Source organism: Perca flavescens, chromosome 6 (genome assembly GCF_004354835.1).
Source record: "Perca flavescens isolate YP-PL-M2 chromosome 6, PFLA_1.0, whole genome shotgun sequence".
NCBI classification, from domain to species: Eukaryota; Metazoa; Chordata; class Actinopteri; order Perciformes; family Percidae; genus Perca; species Perca flavescens.
In genome coordinates this window covers 18,322,635-18,342,246 of record NC_041336.1, presented here as the reverse complement: position 1 = coordinate 18,342,246, position 19,612 = coordinate 18,322,635, and the positions used below count along the sequence as shown (strand labels likewise).

The following is a 19,612-nucleotide window of genomic DNA, read 5'->3' as shown; positions in this document are numbered from 1 at the left end:
GCACTCATTTGGGTTCCTTGTTTGAAAAGAAATATGGAAAAGGGGCAAAAAAGGTGAGGGGATGAAAGAGTTGGCATTCCCCCTTTTCTGTACTTATTTATTTATTGTTATTTATTATGGTTCTTCTGCTGAAACTCTTTTATAATACCAAATCCAAGGGTGGGACACAGATCACAAGTCTTAGAAAAAGCTGCATTGCGATAAAGATTTTGACTCAACATTTCCATATAAGTGAACGCCTTTTTTATGGGCTGCGTGTCTTCTTTTGACAATTCATCCTCAAATGCATTCTTTGCACATTTAACCCTGTCAGGTACTGCAATAATACAGGCACATTCCATCCTCCGGGGTAGAGAGAAGGGAACAGAGCAAAGAATAAGTCAGGGGGTTTAAAACCTTCGATGAAACTGGAACACAAAATGACTTGTTGTTTGACATGTTCAGCATGCTTTTCTGTTGTTAATTTAACATGTATAGTAGTGTAACACATGTTAACATGGCAGTTCTTACAGATCGGCCACCGCTGTTCTAAAGGGGCCATTATCATTTGAGTTAATCTATCTTTGACCAAAAACCTTTTTAGTTTGCATCATGCTTTCCCTGGACCAGTACATTAAGGCCTTTTGCAGGATGTAATGCAATCATTAATGGTTTTAAACGCTTAAGCAGTTGTCCTTTTTATTTCCAAATCTCTTGAAAACCATGTAGTCAGAACCTGCTGTAGCAGTCATGCTGGTCTGACTCTGTGTGCACTATCCGTTCCTTGTTGTGTAGTAAACCTTTTTTTTTAAATTTCCAGTTTATTTGCACTATGAGATTTGAGAGCTTCAAGCCTTTTTGTCTGACCTCCAATATCTAGTCCATTAACTCTCTCAATTCCATTTAAGATTGTGATTGAAATACTTCTTTAAAACCTGCATACATAGAATACTCTTCCTCCTGCATAATAGTACAGAGTTATAGTCAATATATTATATATTGGGATGAAGTTGCCTTAGATTTTTTTTTTTTGAGCTGCAACTACTCTCAGGAAATCTTGAGCAATGCACTAAGTGATTATACACAATATAAAATGGGAAGAATGGTTTGGTGCTGTCGGGTGATTGACACTCTTCATGTAAGCGTAAGGCCAGTAGTTTCAAAATAAGAGATTTTGTATAATTTGATGATTGAAAATCAAATGAATTAAACCTTATGATGAGATAAAAAAAAAAATAGGGAAATAATATGTATGATGGTAAACTCCTGGCCTTACTGGAACCAGTCCTACTGGAATGGCAGTATGACAGTTGGTACTATCCGTGAAGGGTGTTTGTGCTCCCAGTCGGAGCTTTGTGAATGAATGAGGGTTAACTGATGCCAGCTGTGAAGTGTGTGTTTCTTTGTGAGCTGTTTGTTTTCTTGGCTTCGGTGAGGGGACATGGGGTCTGGTCTGTGTAGAGACCCCGCTATCAGGGATACATTTTTGTCTTTCAGTTTTTAGTGGAACCTTTTCAGAGATATGAATTAATTTTCCCATCATTTGTTTCAATAAATGTAAAGAAAATAAATAAACATATCTCAGCTTGATCTTTTCTGTGTTTAATTTATACAAAACAACCCTTTTTAGTAAAGGCTTTAGTAAAAAGTAGTTAATTTGGTCATTAAAGAGTTGTTGAGTGACCAAGATGTGTGCTGGTTGGGAAATTTTACAGTTGACTTGTGCTCTCTGGTGGACAAACTGTGTACTGGAAACAATATTTTTTTAAATACCTTAAATTTACCCTTGGCATTTCTGTTCTGACATTTCTTTCTCATTGGCCGATACTGTGCTGTACTCTAATACACGTGATAAGATGCAGTGATTTATCAGTCAAGCTCCATTAGTAACTTATGATAATATGACTCCGAAGCAGATGTCCTTTTTTCCCTTTTTGTGTCCCTTTTTCACAGCACACATTTTGACATGTTAGATGGCTGAATTACATTCAGCTGGTTCAGTTTCAGGGTCCTGATGTTGTGCATGCTGGCTCACGGTCATTGCTTACTGGGGCACCTGAATAGAACTGAGCCATTGTGAATGTTATTCGTAAAAGTAGGCCTGTATTAGTCAAAATGTCTTCTGGGAAAAAAGGCCTAGTTGGCAAATAGGCCAGTCAAGGGCTATTTATGGACTCTGGATACGTGTGATTGTTATCTTCACATTAACAATCCAGTTATAACATTGTTAACCATGTACAAAGTCCCTTGATGATAGCGCCTTTTAGTGACCCTAATACTCACCAATTAATTGTCAGTTTGTGTGTGAACGCGCACGCACCTGTAGTACGTTGCACGGGCGGATGCGATAGGATTTGACGTAGTTCCTTTTATCCTCTTAGTTTAATTAAGCTAAACCAGCAGGGCCACACTGCAGCTCCTGTTAACGGCGGAGGTTTCAGAAATCGTTTTGATTGTGTGAGAAGTGAAACGGAGGCTCTTGGAGGAAAAGCTTTGGACGATAAAACAGTTTGAAGTGAGTTGGAGGTGTTTGTCTCCTGCAGGATGCTGCCTCGGCGGATGCTGTGGGGCGCTGTGGTGCGTCAGGTCGCTCCGCGTCTGACCTACAGCACAGCAGCACAGCCGCAGGTAGGCCTGCATGCACACTGCAATATACACACTGCAATAAAACTCAGCACACTAGCCTACAGGCCTACTTTCATACAGAGAGTTTTGACACGCAGCAAGTCTCTGAGGTTTTAGTCAAATGAGATTATCCAACAGAACTACAGAGATAAACGTGATATTCTTTAATAAGCTATTTTTGATCAATTTGTTTTTGGACTTGAACATTTTCATATTCTACATGATATATACAGGACAGGCAGACGTCGTTGTGGTCACATAGTTTTAGAGGTATATTGAATTAAAGTGTTTTGTTGACTTTTAGGCATATGTTCATTGTATTGCAGAGTATAATTATTGCCCATTTCATGTACTGTAAAATTCAATTTGTATTTATAGTGAAAAATCATAACAGAAGTTATCGCAGTACACTTTACAGATACTAATTTACAAAGATTAAATAGCCACTTCGTCAATCACAATTTTCTGTTATCTTCCTCTCCGTCACGAGATAAAGCAAAAAAAGACCACATTTGGCCCTCTGAGTGACGAAGACCGGATATTCACCAACTTATATGGCCGGCATGACTGGAGGTAAAAACATAAATAGCCTACTTTTTTTTTTCTAAGACTCAGTAGAAATACTTGTTCACCTCTCCCTCTTCCTACTAGACTCGATGGCTCACTGAAACGAGGAGACTGGTATAAGACTAAGGAGATCATACTGAAGGGATCAGACTGGATCCTAAATGAGGTGAAAATCTCAGGGCTTCGAGGCAGAGGAGGAGCAGGCTTCCCCACTGGCATGAAGTGGAGCTTCATGAATAAACCCAGCGATGGCAGGTTGGAGAAGGAAAATAAACATTTAAGATTTACCAGAGACACTTAGCATCACTGAATGGGAGTAAACTGAATAGTTTTAATATTGTTTGTTATAATACTGTTAGTCTATAACAGGGGACTTAAATGTAGTTGAAAAAAAACATCTTGCAGCATAATCTTGGTTAAAACAATATGGGAGTTTTCTTTTTTTTGAGGGGGGGGGGGTAAATACCCATTGCTATTAACCTACCGGTATGTGTGTTAATTGTATAGTAATAGGCTGGAAACAATAGACAGCGCTGATGGTTAGCTTAGCACCCATATAACCATAACCATAGTAAATCAAAGGCAGCATGCTAGCTACCTTCATATGTTAAAGCTAAAGGTCAATGGTTTGGGCTACTACTTAGCCTACTGCTATTGAGGCCACACACACAGGGGGAGGGGCATAGGAAATATGTTTATTTTAGTCAACATTCATGTTTTTTTGTTGTTCAATGAAAACCTATCATAGTTCTACTAACGAATAACTCAAAAGTATTCACTTGCATGCCTATCTGCTTATTGTTGTTCAATGAAAGAATCTATTAAAGTTCTACTGACAAATAACTCAACATTTGTATTCACTGTATATGCCTGTCTGCTTATTACAAAACAAAATGTTTATATTTATGTTTGTATAAGATGGAGTTTGTATGAATTACCCAACATTTCCAGTTCATTCTCGTAAATTCCCATTAATTCCCATGAAAGTTTCCAAATTGGAATGTTTACAAAATTCCCCAGCTTAACTTTCCATGGAAAGTTTCTGGAAAGTTTCCGGAAATTTACCAGAAAAGGTCCACCCCTTTGCAACCCTAGTGGTCTGGTGATGTATCAGTCTATTTAGTGTTTCCTTCTTTCCTGTGTCCTAAGGCCTAAGTACCTGGTGGTGAATGCTGATGAGGGGGAGCCTGGGACATGTAAAGACCGTGAGATAATGCGTCACGACCCCCATAAGCTAATAGAAGGCTGCCTGATTGCTGGGAGAGCCATGGGCGCTCGTGCTGCGTACATCTACATCAGAGGAGAGTTTTATAATGAGTCGTCAAATCTACAGGTATGCAAAGACAGAGATGGATGACTCGTCAATCTATCGATGTTGTGTGATTTATACTAAGTGTTATTTGTTACTACTCTTCAAATAGGTGGCTATCAATGAGGCATACAAAGCTGGGCTGATAGGGAAGAATGCCTGCGGCTCTGGGTTTGACTTTGATGTGTTTGTGATGAGGGGGGCCGGAGCCTACATCTGCGGGGAGGAGACTGCTCTCATCGAGTCTCTTGAGGGCAAACAGGGGAAACCTAGACTCAAGCCGCCATTCCCTGCAGACATAGGTGAGGTAAAAGCTCCACAGTCTCCTACTCTTGGTTTCCTACTGGGGTTAATTGTGGTTTAAAGGAGCAGTGTGTAGGATTTAGTGGCATCTAGCAGTGAGGTTGCAGATTGCAACCAACTGAATACCCTTCCTCTCACCTCTCCCTTTCCAAGCGTGTAGAGAACCTACGGTGTAGTCTGGCTATCACCCGACCAAGCTCAATCTTTTAAGATTGAACATTAGTCTGAGGAGTCCACTCTGTTTTTCTACTGCACAAGAATTCAACAGACATAGCTCAAATGACTCTGTAGCAATTGGATAGTCCTTCAACCAATCAGACCAACGATCCGGGTGACGTAGCGACAGCGGCATCAACGGGTTGCTGCGCTTCAGTGCCCGCCATTTTGAATGTAAACAAAAAGCTGCTTGGTTGCTTCTCTATCATCATCGTGTTAAACCCGCCAATGGCGCGCCAGGTGGATAAGCCAGTTTGTGATTGGTCCCCGCCAATTTGTAACAGAAGCAGGATAGTATAATGTACTGCAGGGCGGAATCAAATCACCAGCAGATCGGGCTGGGTTCACCCTGTCTACCTACGGTGGCCTTTGGGTAACATAAAAACATGAAAGGCCCTTTCTAGAGCCAGTGTGTGGTTTGTCCGTTCTGGGCTACTGTAGAACATGGCAGTGCAACATGGCAGGCTCCGTGGAAGAGGACATAGATATGTAGGGCTCATTCTAAGCTAACGAAAACACAACAACTCTTAGTTTCAGGCGAATATACGCTAATGAAAACATGATATGAATATATTATTATTATGAATATTATATTAAATTTCTGCCAATAGATCCCCCTAAATCTTACACACTGGTCCTTTAGTGATTATTCACTTCCTTCATCTCTCTCCTTTAAGGGGTTTTTGGATGCCCGACAACAGTTTCCAACGTGGAGACAGTTGCTGTGGCGCCTGCGATCTGTCGTCGAGGCGGAGCTTGGTTCGCCAGCTTTGGGAGAGAGAGGAACTCTGGGACGAAGCTGTTCAACATCTCCGGTCACGTGAACACACCATGCACGGTGGAGGAGGAGATGTCTATTCCTCTGAGGGAGCTAATAGAGAGACACGCAGGTGTGTGTGTGTTTACAGTCCACCTCTGTGTTGATGCTGGTTTACTTTACAAGATGTTGACATGACTTCCTCTCTCCTCTTGTGTGATTGGTGCAGGAGGAGTGAGGGGCGGCTGGGACAATCTATTAGGAGTGATCCCAGGGGGGTCCTCCACTCCCATCATCCCTCGCCATGTGTGCGACGATGTTTTGATGGATTTCGATGACCTGGTCCGTGCTGAGACTGCACTGGGAACTGCTGCCATCATAGTTTTGGATAAATCGGTAAATATATTCCTGAATAATGGGCATAACAAAATACACTGCACATGAGAATTGTATGTTGTATGTTGTTTTCCTCCAGACCGATGTGATCCGAGCCATCGCACGTTTGGTTGAGTTCTACAAACATGAGAGCTGTGGCCAGTGCACCCCCTGCAGAGAGGGTAAGGGACTGCACAATGTATTTAACACTAGTAACAACACGGTCAACATGCAGTGAGTGTGTTTGACACAACACTGTCTGTATTTTTTCGGAGGGCATTTCTCTCTAATTGGCTTGAATAGTCTTGTGCACATCCACAAAACCTCAGTGAGATAGGTGCTGAAAAAGTTGTCATGAATACAAGAGAAGCAGGCTACCTGCACAATGGAATCAGTGTTCCCTTAAGCTTTTACAACCCACATATTACTTGAGTGGTGGGAGAAGTACTCAGATCTTATAGTTAGGTAAAAGAAACACTGCTGCAATGTAAAAATACTCCAGTACAAGTGAAAGCCTGCATTCAAAATGTAACTGAAGTAAAACTTAGCATTAATAAGTATTAAAAACAAAATGCACATAAAGTATCAAAAGTAGTTGTTGTTTATATGTTTGATGAATACTCTGAGTCTGTTAAATCCTTAACTGCTATTTGTGCAGAATATCAAATTCCTAGAACAGACTTTTTAAAATACTTGCAGGTTCATCACATCATTGTATCTTTACATAAAAAGGGAAAATTTAGACTCTATCCCACCGAGCTGGAACATTTTATTATCTCTGCTTACTTCACTTAAGGGGAAGATATCTCACTTGTGTAGAATTTTATCTGAAAGTTCCCAGAACTCCTTTTTTTCTTTGAGAACAAATTGGGAACTAGAGCTTAAAAAGAAGTTCAGTGAAAAAGAATGGCTAACTCTGTGCACGGACCTCACCCTTGACTACAAACATTAAAGTTAAAGAAACTAATTATAAATTACTGTATAAATACTATATAACTCCAGTGAAGCTTAATAAGTTTGATGATACAAATGCTCCTATGTGTAGAAAATGTGGAACTGAATCAGGAACATTTATGCATTTATTTTGGTATTGTAAAGCTGTGTTTACTCCTTTTGGGAGAAGATTCATAAAGCAATTCAAGAGATGTGTAACTGTACTTTTGAGCTATGCCCTATGTTATATTTGTTGAATTATGATGTGGAAAATAAGTTTCCCTATACAAGAAAATGTTTTCCTATTTTGCTAAAAAATGTATACTTACTACATGGATTTCCAGTCAGGACCCACCTTGGGTCAATGGCTGGAGCAGACTTGTTGCCCATTGAAGAAATTACAATGGCATTCAAGACTAGAACATTTCCTATCCACATGGTCCTTAGTATTGAATTATATAAAAACTATAAAATGACAAATTCACATTGAATAATGGATAACCCACAGACTGTGGTAGCGTAGGATTATTATTATTGTTATTATTATTATTATTATTATTATTATTATTATTATTATTATTTTTGTATTGCCCCTATTGTTTTGTGTGGCTGTGTTTAGGAGTATGTGTGTGATGAAATAAAAAAAGTAGTTGTTAATTCCCTTCATGTGGGTATTTGCCAGAAGATCTATTTGGTCTAAACATTGCTTAAAGGTTAAAGGTGCTCGCCAGTGTGAGTACTTTTCTGTTGTATTCATCTTTCCTCTCTTTGTTCCCTTCTTCAGGAGTCGACTGGATGGATAAAATGATGTGGAGGTTTGTTCGAGGAGAAGCAGCTGCTTCAGAGATCGACATGATCTGGGAGCTAAGCAAGCAAATAGAGGGACACACCATCTGTGCCCTGGGGGACGGAGCTGCCTGGCCTGTGCAGGTGACCTCTTGTTTTTTTTTCTTTTTACCAGTCCAACAAAGCTGTCAATGAAACGCTGACTGAGGTTACAAGTTCAATAGTTCCACTCCCGGGATTGCTCCGTTGCCGCCAGAAAATCCATCAGATTGCACTCATTTAGGCCGGATATCCGTTGCCTTGGGCTTCCTTTGTGTTGCCATTTTAAACTCTGGTCGTTATATGAGGACTATGGTTAACCTTTTCTCAGATCTCTGCAGGGTAAATCCAGACAGCTAGCTAGACTATCTGTCCAATCTGAGTTTTCTGTTGCAAGACTAAAACAACTTTTGTAAGATTTTTCTTGGAAGATTTAGGGGTATATATTGGCAGTGGTGGCCTAAAGGTTAGAGAAAAGACCCTGTGACTGGGAGGTTGTCGGTTCAGTCCCCAGACTGACAGGATAAAATCTGGGTGGGGAAAGTGAAAGCGCTTGTCCCTCCCTCATTACCACCACTGAGGTGCCCTTGAACAAAGCCCTTAACTCCAACCGCTCCAGTGGAGCTGCTCAGTGGCCAGCAAGATCAGACTGGTTGTACTGGGCAGCTTCCAGGTATGAATGTGATCAGGGCGTTCCTGCAAAAGAGGCTTCTTCTCTGTGAACCTTCCCTGAATAAAGGTTAAAACATTTTTTTAAACATACACATTCCACCAAAACAAGTTCCTTCTGAGCCTATTTTGCAGACGATTGTGATTGGTTTAAAGAAATGCCAATAAACCAGAGCACATTTTTCTCCCATCCCCAAATGCTTTGCGGAGTAGCCAGACTCTCCTCCAGTACGCTTTGGAGGAGGGTCTGGTAAAGCGAGACTACAAGTTCAAGTACCAATATACATATTAATAATAAGGGCTTTTGTCATTCACCTTTTGTTTTTCATCTGCAGGGACTGATCCGCCACTTCCGTCCGGTCATGGAGAGCCGCATCGCTCAGTATAACAAGAAAAACCCTCCAAGAGAGCCTGAGATAAAGATGATCTGAAGCTGTGCAGGGCTCCATTTCAGCATTCAGCCCTTCATAACAGTAATAATAGTTCATCGTGCTATATGACATTGTGTACCTTATTTATTTATTTTTTTTACATAGTTTTTAAATATGACAATATTTCTGTCCTGATTAAGAATGCAAAATTGTACTGCTTAAATGGCATTACATTTTTTCCTTAAGTTTAAAAGTTATAATTTCAAAACCTTTACTGGCTAAATGTTTTCATGTGAGGATGAATATAAATTCTGCAGAAAGTTGGTCACTTAATCCGTTTTTATTTTTGCAGGCAGAACTGTTGACAGCTAATTGGCAAAGGTGAGGTTTGTGATGAAGTGTGGCAGAACAGAAAATACGTTACTAAGAATCACCAGTTCAAACACGGCAATAAATTAAGTTTATTTATTTCATAAAAGCATGAAATAAATTCCATAGCTTTACTACATATTAGTCCAATATGATCTGTACAAAAAGACCAGAATAGGAAAGGATGGTGTCACTGATCTGGACAGGGAAAAGGAAAGAAAAGGGGGTAACAAAAAGCTGTACTAGGGACAAAATGAAAAGTGGTCAGTGATGTGCAACATCATTGCCTTGTGTTATTGTTTTTACAAAGACACTATATTCAATAAACACGTCACCTGGCATCTGTTTTCAAACCATTCCAAATAAAACTGGAGGCAGAATATCGCTCATCTGACCATCTATACATGCACAAAATAGTTTGAGTATCAGTCCTGCAAATGTTTATCTTCAAACTATAATGTGTGCACCAAAAGAAACAAACTGTAGTTTCCCAAAACATTAATATGTCCATTTGGACCCATGTACTAAAATAATGCTGCAACCAACATGTAGCAGAGTCATCCATGTGATGAACGGGTGATGAAAAACGAAAGGCTCAGTTTGGGTCAACATCCTGTAAGACTCGGCACAAAGCACTGAGGGAGTTTAGATTTTTGCTGTTTTAGGGTGCCATCCAGAAGGGCATAGACTGCTGCTGTGGCTGTGTCTTAGCACGAGGGGGAGGTGGAGGAGGGCAGCGGTAGCCCTGTGTCCAGCCTGTGGAGGTGGAGTGGGGGGGAACTGCCCCAGGGTTACCTGGCCCTGAGGCTTTGGAGGTTGAGTGGTCTTCCTCTTCATCAGAGGAGTCGCCGGCGTACGCCACCAAACCAGTTTTCATTCTCTTCACTGAGGGCTCTGAAAGAAGAAGGGAAGCACGCAGAAGAAAGAAAGAAAGAAAGAAAAGAGGTGGCACATTTGGGGAGGAAAAAATACGCAAAAAAACAACAGCGGCAACATGTTTCACATAGGACAGGTTCAAGTTAATTATTCCAAACACATTTTGGGAGAAACAAGTAGTTAATAGATTTAAATCATAGTTTGTCAGCAGAGTGGAGGAGGGGGCAGCCATTCGAAAGCATTCATTGGTTGGTGGGGAGCCGTCCAATCGAGTAGTAGGACAGCATCACAGGACGAGTTTTGCCCCACCCCCAATCAGAATCCAGCATCACCCCAGAGATACATGGAAGAGAAGAAAAACACAGAGAAAAAGAGAAAAACACAAAAACAGGAGAGATTCTCGTTAGTGAGGAAAGCAAACAAACTACAAACAACCCCAGACTGATGATGTCATCAGAATGGGACGGTCACGTCGACTCGATTTATCAGACTTCTTAAATAAACAATGCATAAAAGATGTTGGGTCATAGCTCCGCCTCACTATCTGGAGATTTCTAGTCACAGCAGCAGAATCCTGCAAGAATCATAAAAAGCATAAGGCCCAGTTTGAGTACTTCTCTAATCTGCCACAAAAGCGTCATTATTCAAAATCCAAAGAAATACAAGCTTTTTGGGGAACTTTTGGGGATTTATGTAACAGATATACCTCTTTAATCTCAAGTGAAACCACTGACATTTAGACAAAGTGTAGTAGCCCGGGAGAGGATTTACATTTTACTCTTTGCAGCTCTACATTAAAGATGTGAATAGATCCAGGCTGAGCTTATAAAAGGGCACAGTCCACAGTCAGGGGGACTGTGGATTTGGGCAGGGATTTGTGAGTCCACAGGATAATACCCTTACCCACGGGGCCTTGCGGTGCCCTTTTTTCCTCCATCTTGGGTCTCGCTCCATTCACAGGCAGCAGAGGTGGAGGCATTAGCTGCCTACTGGAGAACACAGAGAGACATGGTGTGAGTTAAATATGCCTGGCCTTGCACACTATTAATATTTCATTAATACAATTTAAACAAATGTAACAAAACTGCGTACCTGTCCCTCTCACTCGGTGGGCCAGAGGAACTCTGTGGTGGGGGTCCTGTAGTCTCTGGGCTGCCCACTGGGAAGCCTGCACCTAAATTAGTCATATGAATGGGTCCATGCTATGAGCAGAAAAACACACAGGCGCAATTAGCACACATCTACTAAACCCTGTGCTGACACTAGCTTATGACTAATAACTATATCAACAAAAAAAAAAAAAAAATACTGTCATTGTGAATAGCTTACCACAAGTCTGATTACTCTGACATTTCCCCAGCCACTATGAAAGATACTTAAAGCTTATCAGTATTAATAATACCTTTTTCTGAAACGCCTTATTACCAGTAGAAACTGTAAGTGAACGACAGGAAACAGCAAACCATGCCATCTCAACAATGTACGTAAAACATTTGAAGAAAGGATGAAATGGTAGTGTGAAGTAATAGAGCAGCTAAAGACATGCGCACACACACACACACACACACACACACACACACACACACACACACACACACACACACACACACACACACACACACACACACACACACACACACACACACACACACACACACACACACACACACAGATAAAAACATGGGGGCCGAAAGGTAGAGAAAATAAGGGGGAAATAAAAAAAACAGCAGAATGATGAGGTGGTTGTAAAAGGTGGAAGAGCCGATTATCACCTGGTATCCGAGTAGGCCGCTGTTCCTCTCGTCTGGGATCTCCTCTGTGAAACGTCTTTTCTGTGGTGGGTTGACTGGAGCGGCAGGAGGTGGAGCTTTGGGTGGCGCTGCAGCTGATGGAGGAAAAGGTACAGGAGGAAGAGTCTGCAGGGATGGAAAGACATATAGTAAGTATTACTGCTTTGCATGCTTTACACACATGGTTTTGATGGCTCGGTCCTACCTGTGGCATAGTGCCTGAAGCTGCGGCAGGAGCTGGAGTGAGAGTGTGAGCGGGAGCAGGGGCAGGGGGGAGGGAGTACTGAGGAAGCACACCTGCAGGTGCAGCGGGATGTATAGGAGGTGGGATAGTGTAAGGTAGAGAGACAGGTTGTGGCTGAGGTGGTGGTACAGGCATGGCGTAGCCTGGCTGGTATCCAGCAGGGGGGTAGTAAGGAGGCTGCGGAGGCATCCCATTCACCATTGGAGGCTGTGCAAAGCCTGGAGGGGGAATGGGTGAGAAACAGATCAAGTCAGACTCTTCCAATGACTGCTACAATTGATTGCATTGCCAAATCAAGTGATAAATCTAAACCACAGAAAGCCATCGCCTATATTGTACCTTGTTGTGTTGGCATCATTGAGCTCATTTGATTGAGGAAACGAGAATACTCTGCATGAACCTAGACAAAGACAAACATTGTTCGTCAGGATGATAGTAGTTCAAGGAACAAAAATATGAACTGAATGTACTATAGGTGTATAACTGTAGGTAAACATGTTAAGATAACAGCAAAAACTAAAATGTAATATGTCACTTATGGAAGAGAACATTGTATAAACCTATCTATAATAATTAGAATAATATATATACACAGAGCTCCAGACTAACTTTTTGCCTTGGTTGCACCTAACTTTTTTATTTAGGTGCACCAGCACAAAATTTAGGTGCACCCAAATTTTTCCTTGCGTCGCCATTAGCGCTGAATGGCGATACACGATATATAGCTCTGTATTTTTTTTACAAAGTGGGCTAAATATTCAGTTTTAAGTCAAAGCCACTTTTCACAAGCTCTTTTATTAAAACAGATTGTGATTAAAATAAAATGCAAAGACGGGGTTTCCTTTACCAGTTTGAAAATATACAGTTGCAACACATGTAAATGAAAGTTATCTGAAATAAACCTAGGATATATTAAAAAATATATATCTCTGAGAAAGCTCCTTCACTTGTTTTCATCAACAATAATAACAGGTTTCCCTCTCATACTTAATATACAGCGGTGTTAATAACAATTAAAACTAGACAAATGTCAGCAGTTTGGACGGGCAGCGCTGTGTCTCTCCATGTTGCAGGGGAGCAGTGAGTGAATGGGGGCGGGGCTGCGCGGAGGAGAGATCCAAACACAGGCACGGCTTTACAGAAGGAATGGGTCATGTAACGCAACATTAAACCATATCCATATAAACGACATTGCTTCGTTCGTGGAGAGGCAGCGGATGCAAGGACGTTAGGTGCACCGGTGCGACCTAGGAAAAATGTTAGTCGCACCCTTACGCATTTGCGACTAAATTGGTCGCACTCTAGAGCCCTGAGATAGATATATAGATAGACCCATACATGCATACGTACTATATATACACTTTATAATCCCGTAATTGTCTCCATCTGTTAAAAGCCCGACGACTCGGGTTTTCGCCAGTTGTATGTCACTTTTATTTATATATATATATATATATATATATATATATATATATAATTTATTTAATACCTCCTGGTAGAAGCAAATTACTCTTTGAACTTCTATTTATTTATTTACTTTCTGTAAGAAGCTGTCTGAAATACCACTAAAATGTAACATCTGTAAAAGCTCAGAACATTGACGTCATTCATGCCACAAGCAAGTGCTTGTTTTTTGACACTGACTTTTAGTTATGTTTGTCAGAGTTGGTTGGTAACATTCAGTACGTTTACATGGACACCAATATTCCACTATTATTCCGAATATGATAATATTCTGAATTTGATACGGGTCATGTAAACAGCATATTCCGGTTGGATATTCCGAATAAGGCCTTTTTCCGAATATAGCATTTTCCGATTAAGACGTGGGATATTCCGGTATTATTTGGGTTTTAGAGGCATTGTTGTGACATGTATACAGCGTATTCGGAATATGCGTCTCAATCGGGTTTTTCACCGCAGGCTTATGGTCAGCTCTGTGGTATGGTTTCTGTACACAAACCAACCAGCCAACAGTTTGCCAGGCTGGAGAACCAGCCAAAAAGAAAAGAAGGAGAAACACAGCTACTTTTAAACATGATCAAAGACTTGGATATCAACAGGTGTTTGAATATGCGCACACATCGCTACGCTGACCTTTTCAAGAAGCTGGTTGAAGGAATGAAAGAGGGACGCTGTGTTCGCACGCTCCAACATGTCCGCCGGTGCTGGTAAACTTTGACAAAATCCTGTTTTGCACGGCTACATGTAAACGGGAATATTAGTGGAACACTTACTTTCATTAGCCATGCAAACAGCTTAGTCGGAATATCGTCTTTTTTGGAATTTGGGCAAAAAACTGAAAATTATGTGCATGTAAACGTAGTCACTGAGTTTGTAAGCAAGAGTTACACAACTTGGAAATTCTAGTAGTAGCCAGAAGGGATATTATTGATTAATAAATTATAAGGGTGGGAATGTCTTGGCACCTCACGATTTGATTCCGATTCAGAGGCCAAGGATTCGATTATAAACCGATTATCGATGCAACTATTTTTTTTTATGTACATTTCCATACGTGATTTTTAAAAATATACATACAAATCTGAATTTGCTACTCAGAGTTTGCTAATCACTTCCTAGACAAAGCAACTAAACAAAGTTAGATTTTGACATATATTTGACACATGCAAGTTTTAATGAAATGTTTTGTCTGAGGTTTTTGTTTTGTAGTCATTCCATTCTTAAGCCTTAAAATTGCTCGTGAAAGTCACCTTCTCTCCCAGTAATCTTCCATGTCAGAGGCTCAGTCATGTTTAAAGGTGGATAATTGGCTTCTTAGAACAGGAAACATGAGGTGGTCAGATGTAATGTGATAAAGTAGATGAACAGCCTATATGTGTTTTGCCTAATTATTTTATGTATGTCTTATTTGATTTGGTGTATATATACAACATTTACATTTTTTTTTTCTTTTGGCCATTTTTGTGTTTTTTTTCTGCACTATTGCCTAAACTCTAAGTTGTTGTCCATAATCCCATCTTCTTTCAGTCAATCTGTTTTATGATTTGTACTTGTCTGGACACAGTAACTTTTAAATAAAAATCAACACATTTATAAAAAAGAAAAGAAAAAGAAAACAAATTCTTAACTTATCAGAAAAGTGCACTGAATCGATTATTTTTCCAACCCTTAATAAATTATAGATTAATAATGGCTAAGAATTTGATTAATCACGAATATATTGTACCAAAGTTGATGTACATCCCTGGGATATTTGCTTTAATCTGTGTGGGTGTTTTCGAAAGCTAGACTTGTGCCAAATCTGTCAGCTGGTGGTGGTCTGTGATCCAGCTCTTCCTCCAGCCAGTTAACAATGTCAGCGTACGCCAACAAAGCATACATTTGGAGTTGTATGAGCTTGTAATGAATGTCAATTGTAGTTGGAATGGAAAAGCACAGACCTCGACAAAGTATTGTGGTATAACATTTCACACAGGAAACAGAAAATTACTCACCGTCTGAAGCAGGTTCTCACACAAGGTTTTTGCTGCCGCGAGTCCGTCTGGCTTAGGATGACTGGAGAGAGAACAGACTGCATTTAGTTCTACTGAGCCCACAATGCTACGGGAAAAAAACTAGTTCATATTATTACACAAGCAGGAATCATCTCTTAGAAGCAGAGGTTCTTAATCTTTTATTAATAGGACAACACCCACCTAATGTAGATGTACATGGGTTCAAAGGCCTCTCGTCCAGAGGCAGGCTCTAAACAGCCTGATCCTTTTCCTCTAAGGAAGACTTTGGCTCCAGTCTCAGCCTGAATGTGCTGCAGGTACGAACAGCCAGGGCCCTCAACCCGCTCTTTGACCACAAACCCGAGGATAGCGTGCTCCAGGCCCACAAAGATTTTATCTTGAACATAATGCATCTGAGAAAAGAGGGACAACATAAGGGCATAAATACAACTATATGAATTACTGTAGCTAATTACAAATATTGTCTTCTCCGTCAGCAACACTTTTAGAGTGTATACTAAGCTTTAATGGTAATTTATCAGTCTTACCCCGGACTGAAAGTGTGGTTTGTGGTGGGTCATGGGGGGCAGTGAGGGAGGAGGCGGGTTGTGCTGCTGGTAAACTGTGACTGAAGCCCCACTAGGGGAGAAGGGTGAAGACGATGATGAGGCAGTTGCAGCCTTCACCACACCATTGGTGATGATCTCCTTGATTCTATTAACTGCCCCTAGAGAACAAGAGAACGAAACCATCAGTTTAATCACACAATATATGAAGACACACATTCATGAAAAAAAGTCTGAAAAAGTACTGACTGTCGACGAGCTCTCTAGTCTGTCCTTGGACATGGAGATATAGAGGTCGATCCCTAAGTGGAAAGAGCAGAATGGTTGTGTTAAAATAATAATTAAAGCAGCAAGTTGACTAGTTTTTATGATCAGTATCTGAAAATGAGAGGAGAGAGAAGTCACCCTGGTAACGCTTTGCCCTTCTCTTCTGCTGTCATGTAACGGCCTCTGGTTGAAACTGCAGCGCCGCTAACTTTACTGATCTGCAGAAAAACAAGTGAGGTAGAGTGCGTGTCAATAGTCCACAAAGCTAGTGATGGACTTAATTATGTGAGATATGATTATATTGATATTGATAATATTGTTACCGACCTCATCCTGAGTTTGTCCGCGTGTTAGCAGATTACGACAGGTAATTGGAACATCATTGATCTCAACCTCAGCCACGACCAAGTCATCTTTGGCCTTTGTTGGCACTGGCGGCTTCCCAATACATACAGACTGAGGGAGGAGTGGAGTCAAGAGATAAATTATGTGTCACAAGTTAATAGGGGACACTGTCACTCAACAGTATTAGAGACTAACCAGGCATATCTGATGCGTAAATTATGCTCCATATATTACCTTATCAGGTGGTCCCGGGATGCCTATCTGGGAGGGTTTGAGTTTGCCCTTAGCTACCAACATAGCATTGATCTTGGCAGCCACCGCAGCTGCAGCATCCAGAGCCCCGGTGGGTGCAGCTTCTGCCTCCCCCATCCCACCAGAGCCAGGGCCGGGCTGGTCCCATTTGCTGCGGCGGCTGGGAAGACAGAAAAACATAACAGATGACACATAACACATCTGCCGTTGAGCCAAGACGACCAAGAACTGAGACTGGATTTTATTGTCTTACTTAATTTTCCCTCCTATGATTTTGCCTTATTGTGATCATTCATGTTTATACAGAAGTACAGGCACACTTCAAACCTCATGCATTCTTTTAAAATATCTCAAATATCTCATATAACATGTAACTACAGGATAACTAGCATACACCAGTGCGGATCTACTCGACAACAATCCGCCATGATTACATAAACTAGCTACCTTAAGTTAGCTAGCTAGCTAGCCGGCTAACAGAAAGCATCTAGACGGCGAGTCAAATACCACAATAAAATATAAAAACAGCCTGTTTTCACACACTCACCCGCCGTTTTGGGTTCCACAATATGACATCAATATCTTGTCAAATGGAAATTTTCCTCTCAGTGTTAAAATTAATGTGATAACCCTCCCTCGACTTCTTCTGCACAGTAGTCGGTGCTGGTTACTAGCCACTGCTACGTACCGCACTGAGTGTTTCCGCCTCCGGTTAATGTTGTTTGCTGGCAGTAAACTTGGTTTGCAGTAATACCACAAGGGGGCGCCAGATACCAGCACATATTGGTCATGGGCATCAAAAGGGTTCAGATGTGGAGCGGCTGCCTCACCTGTCCCACCTTTCATCACTTCCGTGCCACCCTTGGCGAGTTTCTCCAGAGGAGGCATCAAAGTTTCCAGTGGAGGAAGAAGCATTGAGCTGCAGGACATGCTTCATGATAGTCCATTTAATCAAGGTAAGTGTGAGTAACTAAGTACTTTTAAAAAAATGTCTTGCAAAATGCACGAATTAATAATGTCTCGTATAACTTTTAAAACACGTGTCAGGATGTTGTGTGATTTGTGACGTGACTCCTAACATTTTTGACAGATGGGGTTTTGCTGTTTGTGTCGTTCTTTAGATCGCAAGTTGACTGATGGGAATATGAATATGTATTTGTGACAAGTTTACCTTTATAGTTACAACACTATAAAGTCCAACATAGACTAAAGAAAAACAACAATTTTATGGGCAAAATGACAAATTCTAATATACAGTATATATATATATATATATATATATATATATATATATATATATATACACACACACACACACACACACACACAATATAAGGGCTAATATATTTCATGATCTGTTCATGTCATTTTAATGTGGCATTAATTGGGTTAATGCTTTGTGGTTGACAGCCAGGCCCTAAAGGCCATAAGCCCACATCCAACATCCTGTGCAGAGACAGACCACAGCATCAGGCTGTTCTGATGTTCTGGGTTACTCCGAGTCACTCTGTACTCAGGTACAGGTGTTCAGTTACTGACCACCCAGGACCTCAGAGACATGGCCAGGAGGTGCAAGTTACTGTGGAAGGTGAGAACGCTGTGTGGGGGCGACATGGATCAATAGATTGTACAACCAGCAGCCCTAGATGAATTTCTTTTGTCCTGTGTTGTGGGGTGTTGACAACAGTCTACAAAACCTTTGATTAGGATCAAGGTCCGTCAGGTGTACGTAAGAGGAAATTGCTTGTTTTAAAAGGCTCGGTAGGCTATTAGTTTTCAATCACAACACTGGCTTTGTTCATGCTCATCTATTAGGACTGAAGATGAAGATTTTACTTTGCCTTTTAATTCAAGAGTCAAAGTAATGGATTATTTTCAGCCCTTGTACAGAAATGAAGCTGCCATTTGTGAAATACTACTTTTTAAGCTTTGCAATTATGTTTTTGCTAAAGTAGGATGCAGGATTGTTTGGTTTTCTTCTCAAGTCAAGAGTTCATCTAGTTTGAACTTTCTCGCATTTTAAAGTCAGATCACATTCAACCATGATTTTCTACCCCAGAAAGCTGCTCAGTACCTTTTACACACAGGACATTTTAATGAGTTACATTTATTTCTATTAAAGGTAGATTTTATGATCAGTACAGTGCTGATAAAGTTACAGTAGCTGTACTGTAACAGCTGAGTAGGACTTTACATCAACATGTCGATCACTGTTATATATACAGTACATATAGCAGCATACAGCTTTGATAGCTGAAGTAGTTTATATTTGGGTTGTATTTAAATTCATTTAAGATTTTATTTCTCACATAATCAACATATCTCTACTTTGTGCAGTGAAATGCTTGGCCATAAACTGGATGTATCAGCGCAGCATTCATAGTGGAATTAAATTATTTCTTTTCAGGATATTTGCTCTTTACTGGGTGAACAGAGCTTGTTCAAGTGTTGAGCCCTCAGGACGGGAGTCCTCCCCTCTGGGGACTCTGTTACTGGGATGGGTCAGTTACTGAGCC

General features: G+C 40.8%; 2 protein-coding genes across 7 annotated transcripts; one reads left to right on the top strand and one right to left on the bottom strand.

Annotated features, from left to right (window-relative positions):
* The first annotated feature begins 2,332 nt into the window (after positions 1 to 2,332).
* LOC114557943 (NADH dehydrogenase [ubiquinone] flavoprotein 1, mitochondrial) lies at positions 2,333 to 9,746 on the top strand. 2 transcript variants are annotated; one of them, XM_028581686.1, is made up of 11 exons: positions 2,333 to 2,607; positions 3,095 to 3,177; positions 3,256 to 3,426; positions 4,321 to 4,504; positions 4,593 to 4,782; positions 5,677 to 5,889; positions 5,986 to 6,152; positions 6,232 to 6,313; positions 7,849 to 7,994; positions 8,894 to 9,031; positions 9,282 to 9,745. In XM_028581686.1, exons 1-10 carry the CDS (start codon positions 2,524 to 2,526, stop codon positions 8,987 to 8,989), a joined length of 1,416 nt encoding a protein of 471 aa, XP_028437487.1. In that variant the 5' UTR covers positions 2,333 to 2,523; the 3' UTR covers positions 8,990 to 9,031; positions 9,282 to 9,745. The 2 variants fall into 2 exon arrangements, with proteins under 2 accessions (XP_028437487.1, XP_028437485.1); XM_028581684.1 differs by having other exon boundaries at positions 8,894 to 9,746.
* khdc4 (KH domain containing 4, pre-mRNA splicing factor) lies at positions 9,367 to 17,815 on the bottom strand. 5 transcript variants are annotated; one of them, XM_028581679.1, is made up of 14 exons: positions 17,644 to 17,815; positions 17,079 to 17,256; positions 16,827 to 16,955; positions 16,638 to 16,717; positions 16,482 to 16,534; positions 16,215 to 16,393; positions 15,868 to 16,079; positions 15,667 to 15,727; positions 12,548 to 12,608; positions 12,170 to 12,426; positions 11,947 to 12,090; positions 11,267 to 11,376; positions 11,078 to 11,160; positions 9,367 to 10,192 (listed from the first exon to the last, which is right to left on the bottom strand). In XM_028581679.1, the coding sequence occupies exons 1-14, from the start codon at positions 17,670 to 17,672 to the stop codon at positions 9,960 to 9,962; spliced, it is 1,809 nt and encodes a 602-aa protein (XP_028437480.1). In that variant the 5' UTR covers positions 17,673 to 17,815; the 3' UTR covers positions 9,367 to 9,959. The 5 variants fall into 5 exon arrangements, 4 of the variants coding, with proteins under 4 accessions (XP_028437480.1, XP_028437479.1, XP_028437483.1 ...); XM_028581678.1 differs by having other exon boundaries at positions 11,078 to 11,163; positions 17,644 to 17,814; XR_003692869.1 differs by having other exon boundaries at positions 10,180 to 10,192; positions 11,078 to 11,163; positions 11,267 to 11,348; positions 17,644 to 17,814.
* Positions 17,816 to 19,612: the final 1,797 nt, after the last annotated feature.

What these genes read in the sequence shown, in the direction of transcription:
- LOC114557943 (XM_028581684.1), top strand. Translation starts at nt 2,524, where the DNA reads ATGCTGCCTCGGCGGATGCTGTGGGGCGCTGTGGTGCGTCAGGTCGCT. An exon ending in ATGAGTCGTCAAATCTACAG is followed by an intron (nt 4,505 to 4,592) that starts GTATGCAAAGAC and finishes CTCTTCAAATAG; the next exon opens with GTGGCTATCAATGAGGCATA. An exon ending in GTGCACCCCCTGCAGAGAGG is followed by an intron (nt 6,314 to 7,848) that starts GTAAGGGACTGC and finishes TCCCTTCTTCAG; the next exon opens with GAGTCGACTGGATGGATAAA.
- khdc4 (XM_028581678.1), bottom strand. Translation starts at nt 17,672, where the DNA reads ATGTCATATTGTGGAACCCAAAACGGCGG. An exon ending in GCGGACAAACTCAGGATGAG is followed by an intron (nt 16,718 to 16,826) that starts GTCGGTAACAAT and finishes GTTTTTCTGCAG; the next exon opens with ATCAGTAAAGTTAGCGGCGC. An exon ending in AACCACACTTTCAGTCCGGG is followed by an intron (nt 16,080 to 16,214) that starts GTAAGACTGATA and finishes CTCTTTTCTCAG; the next exon opens with ATGCATTATGTTCAAGATAA.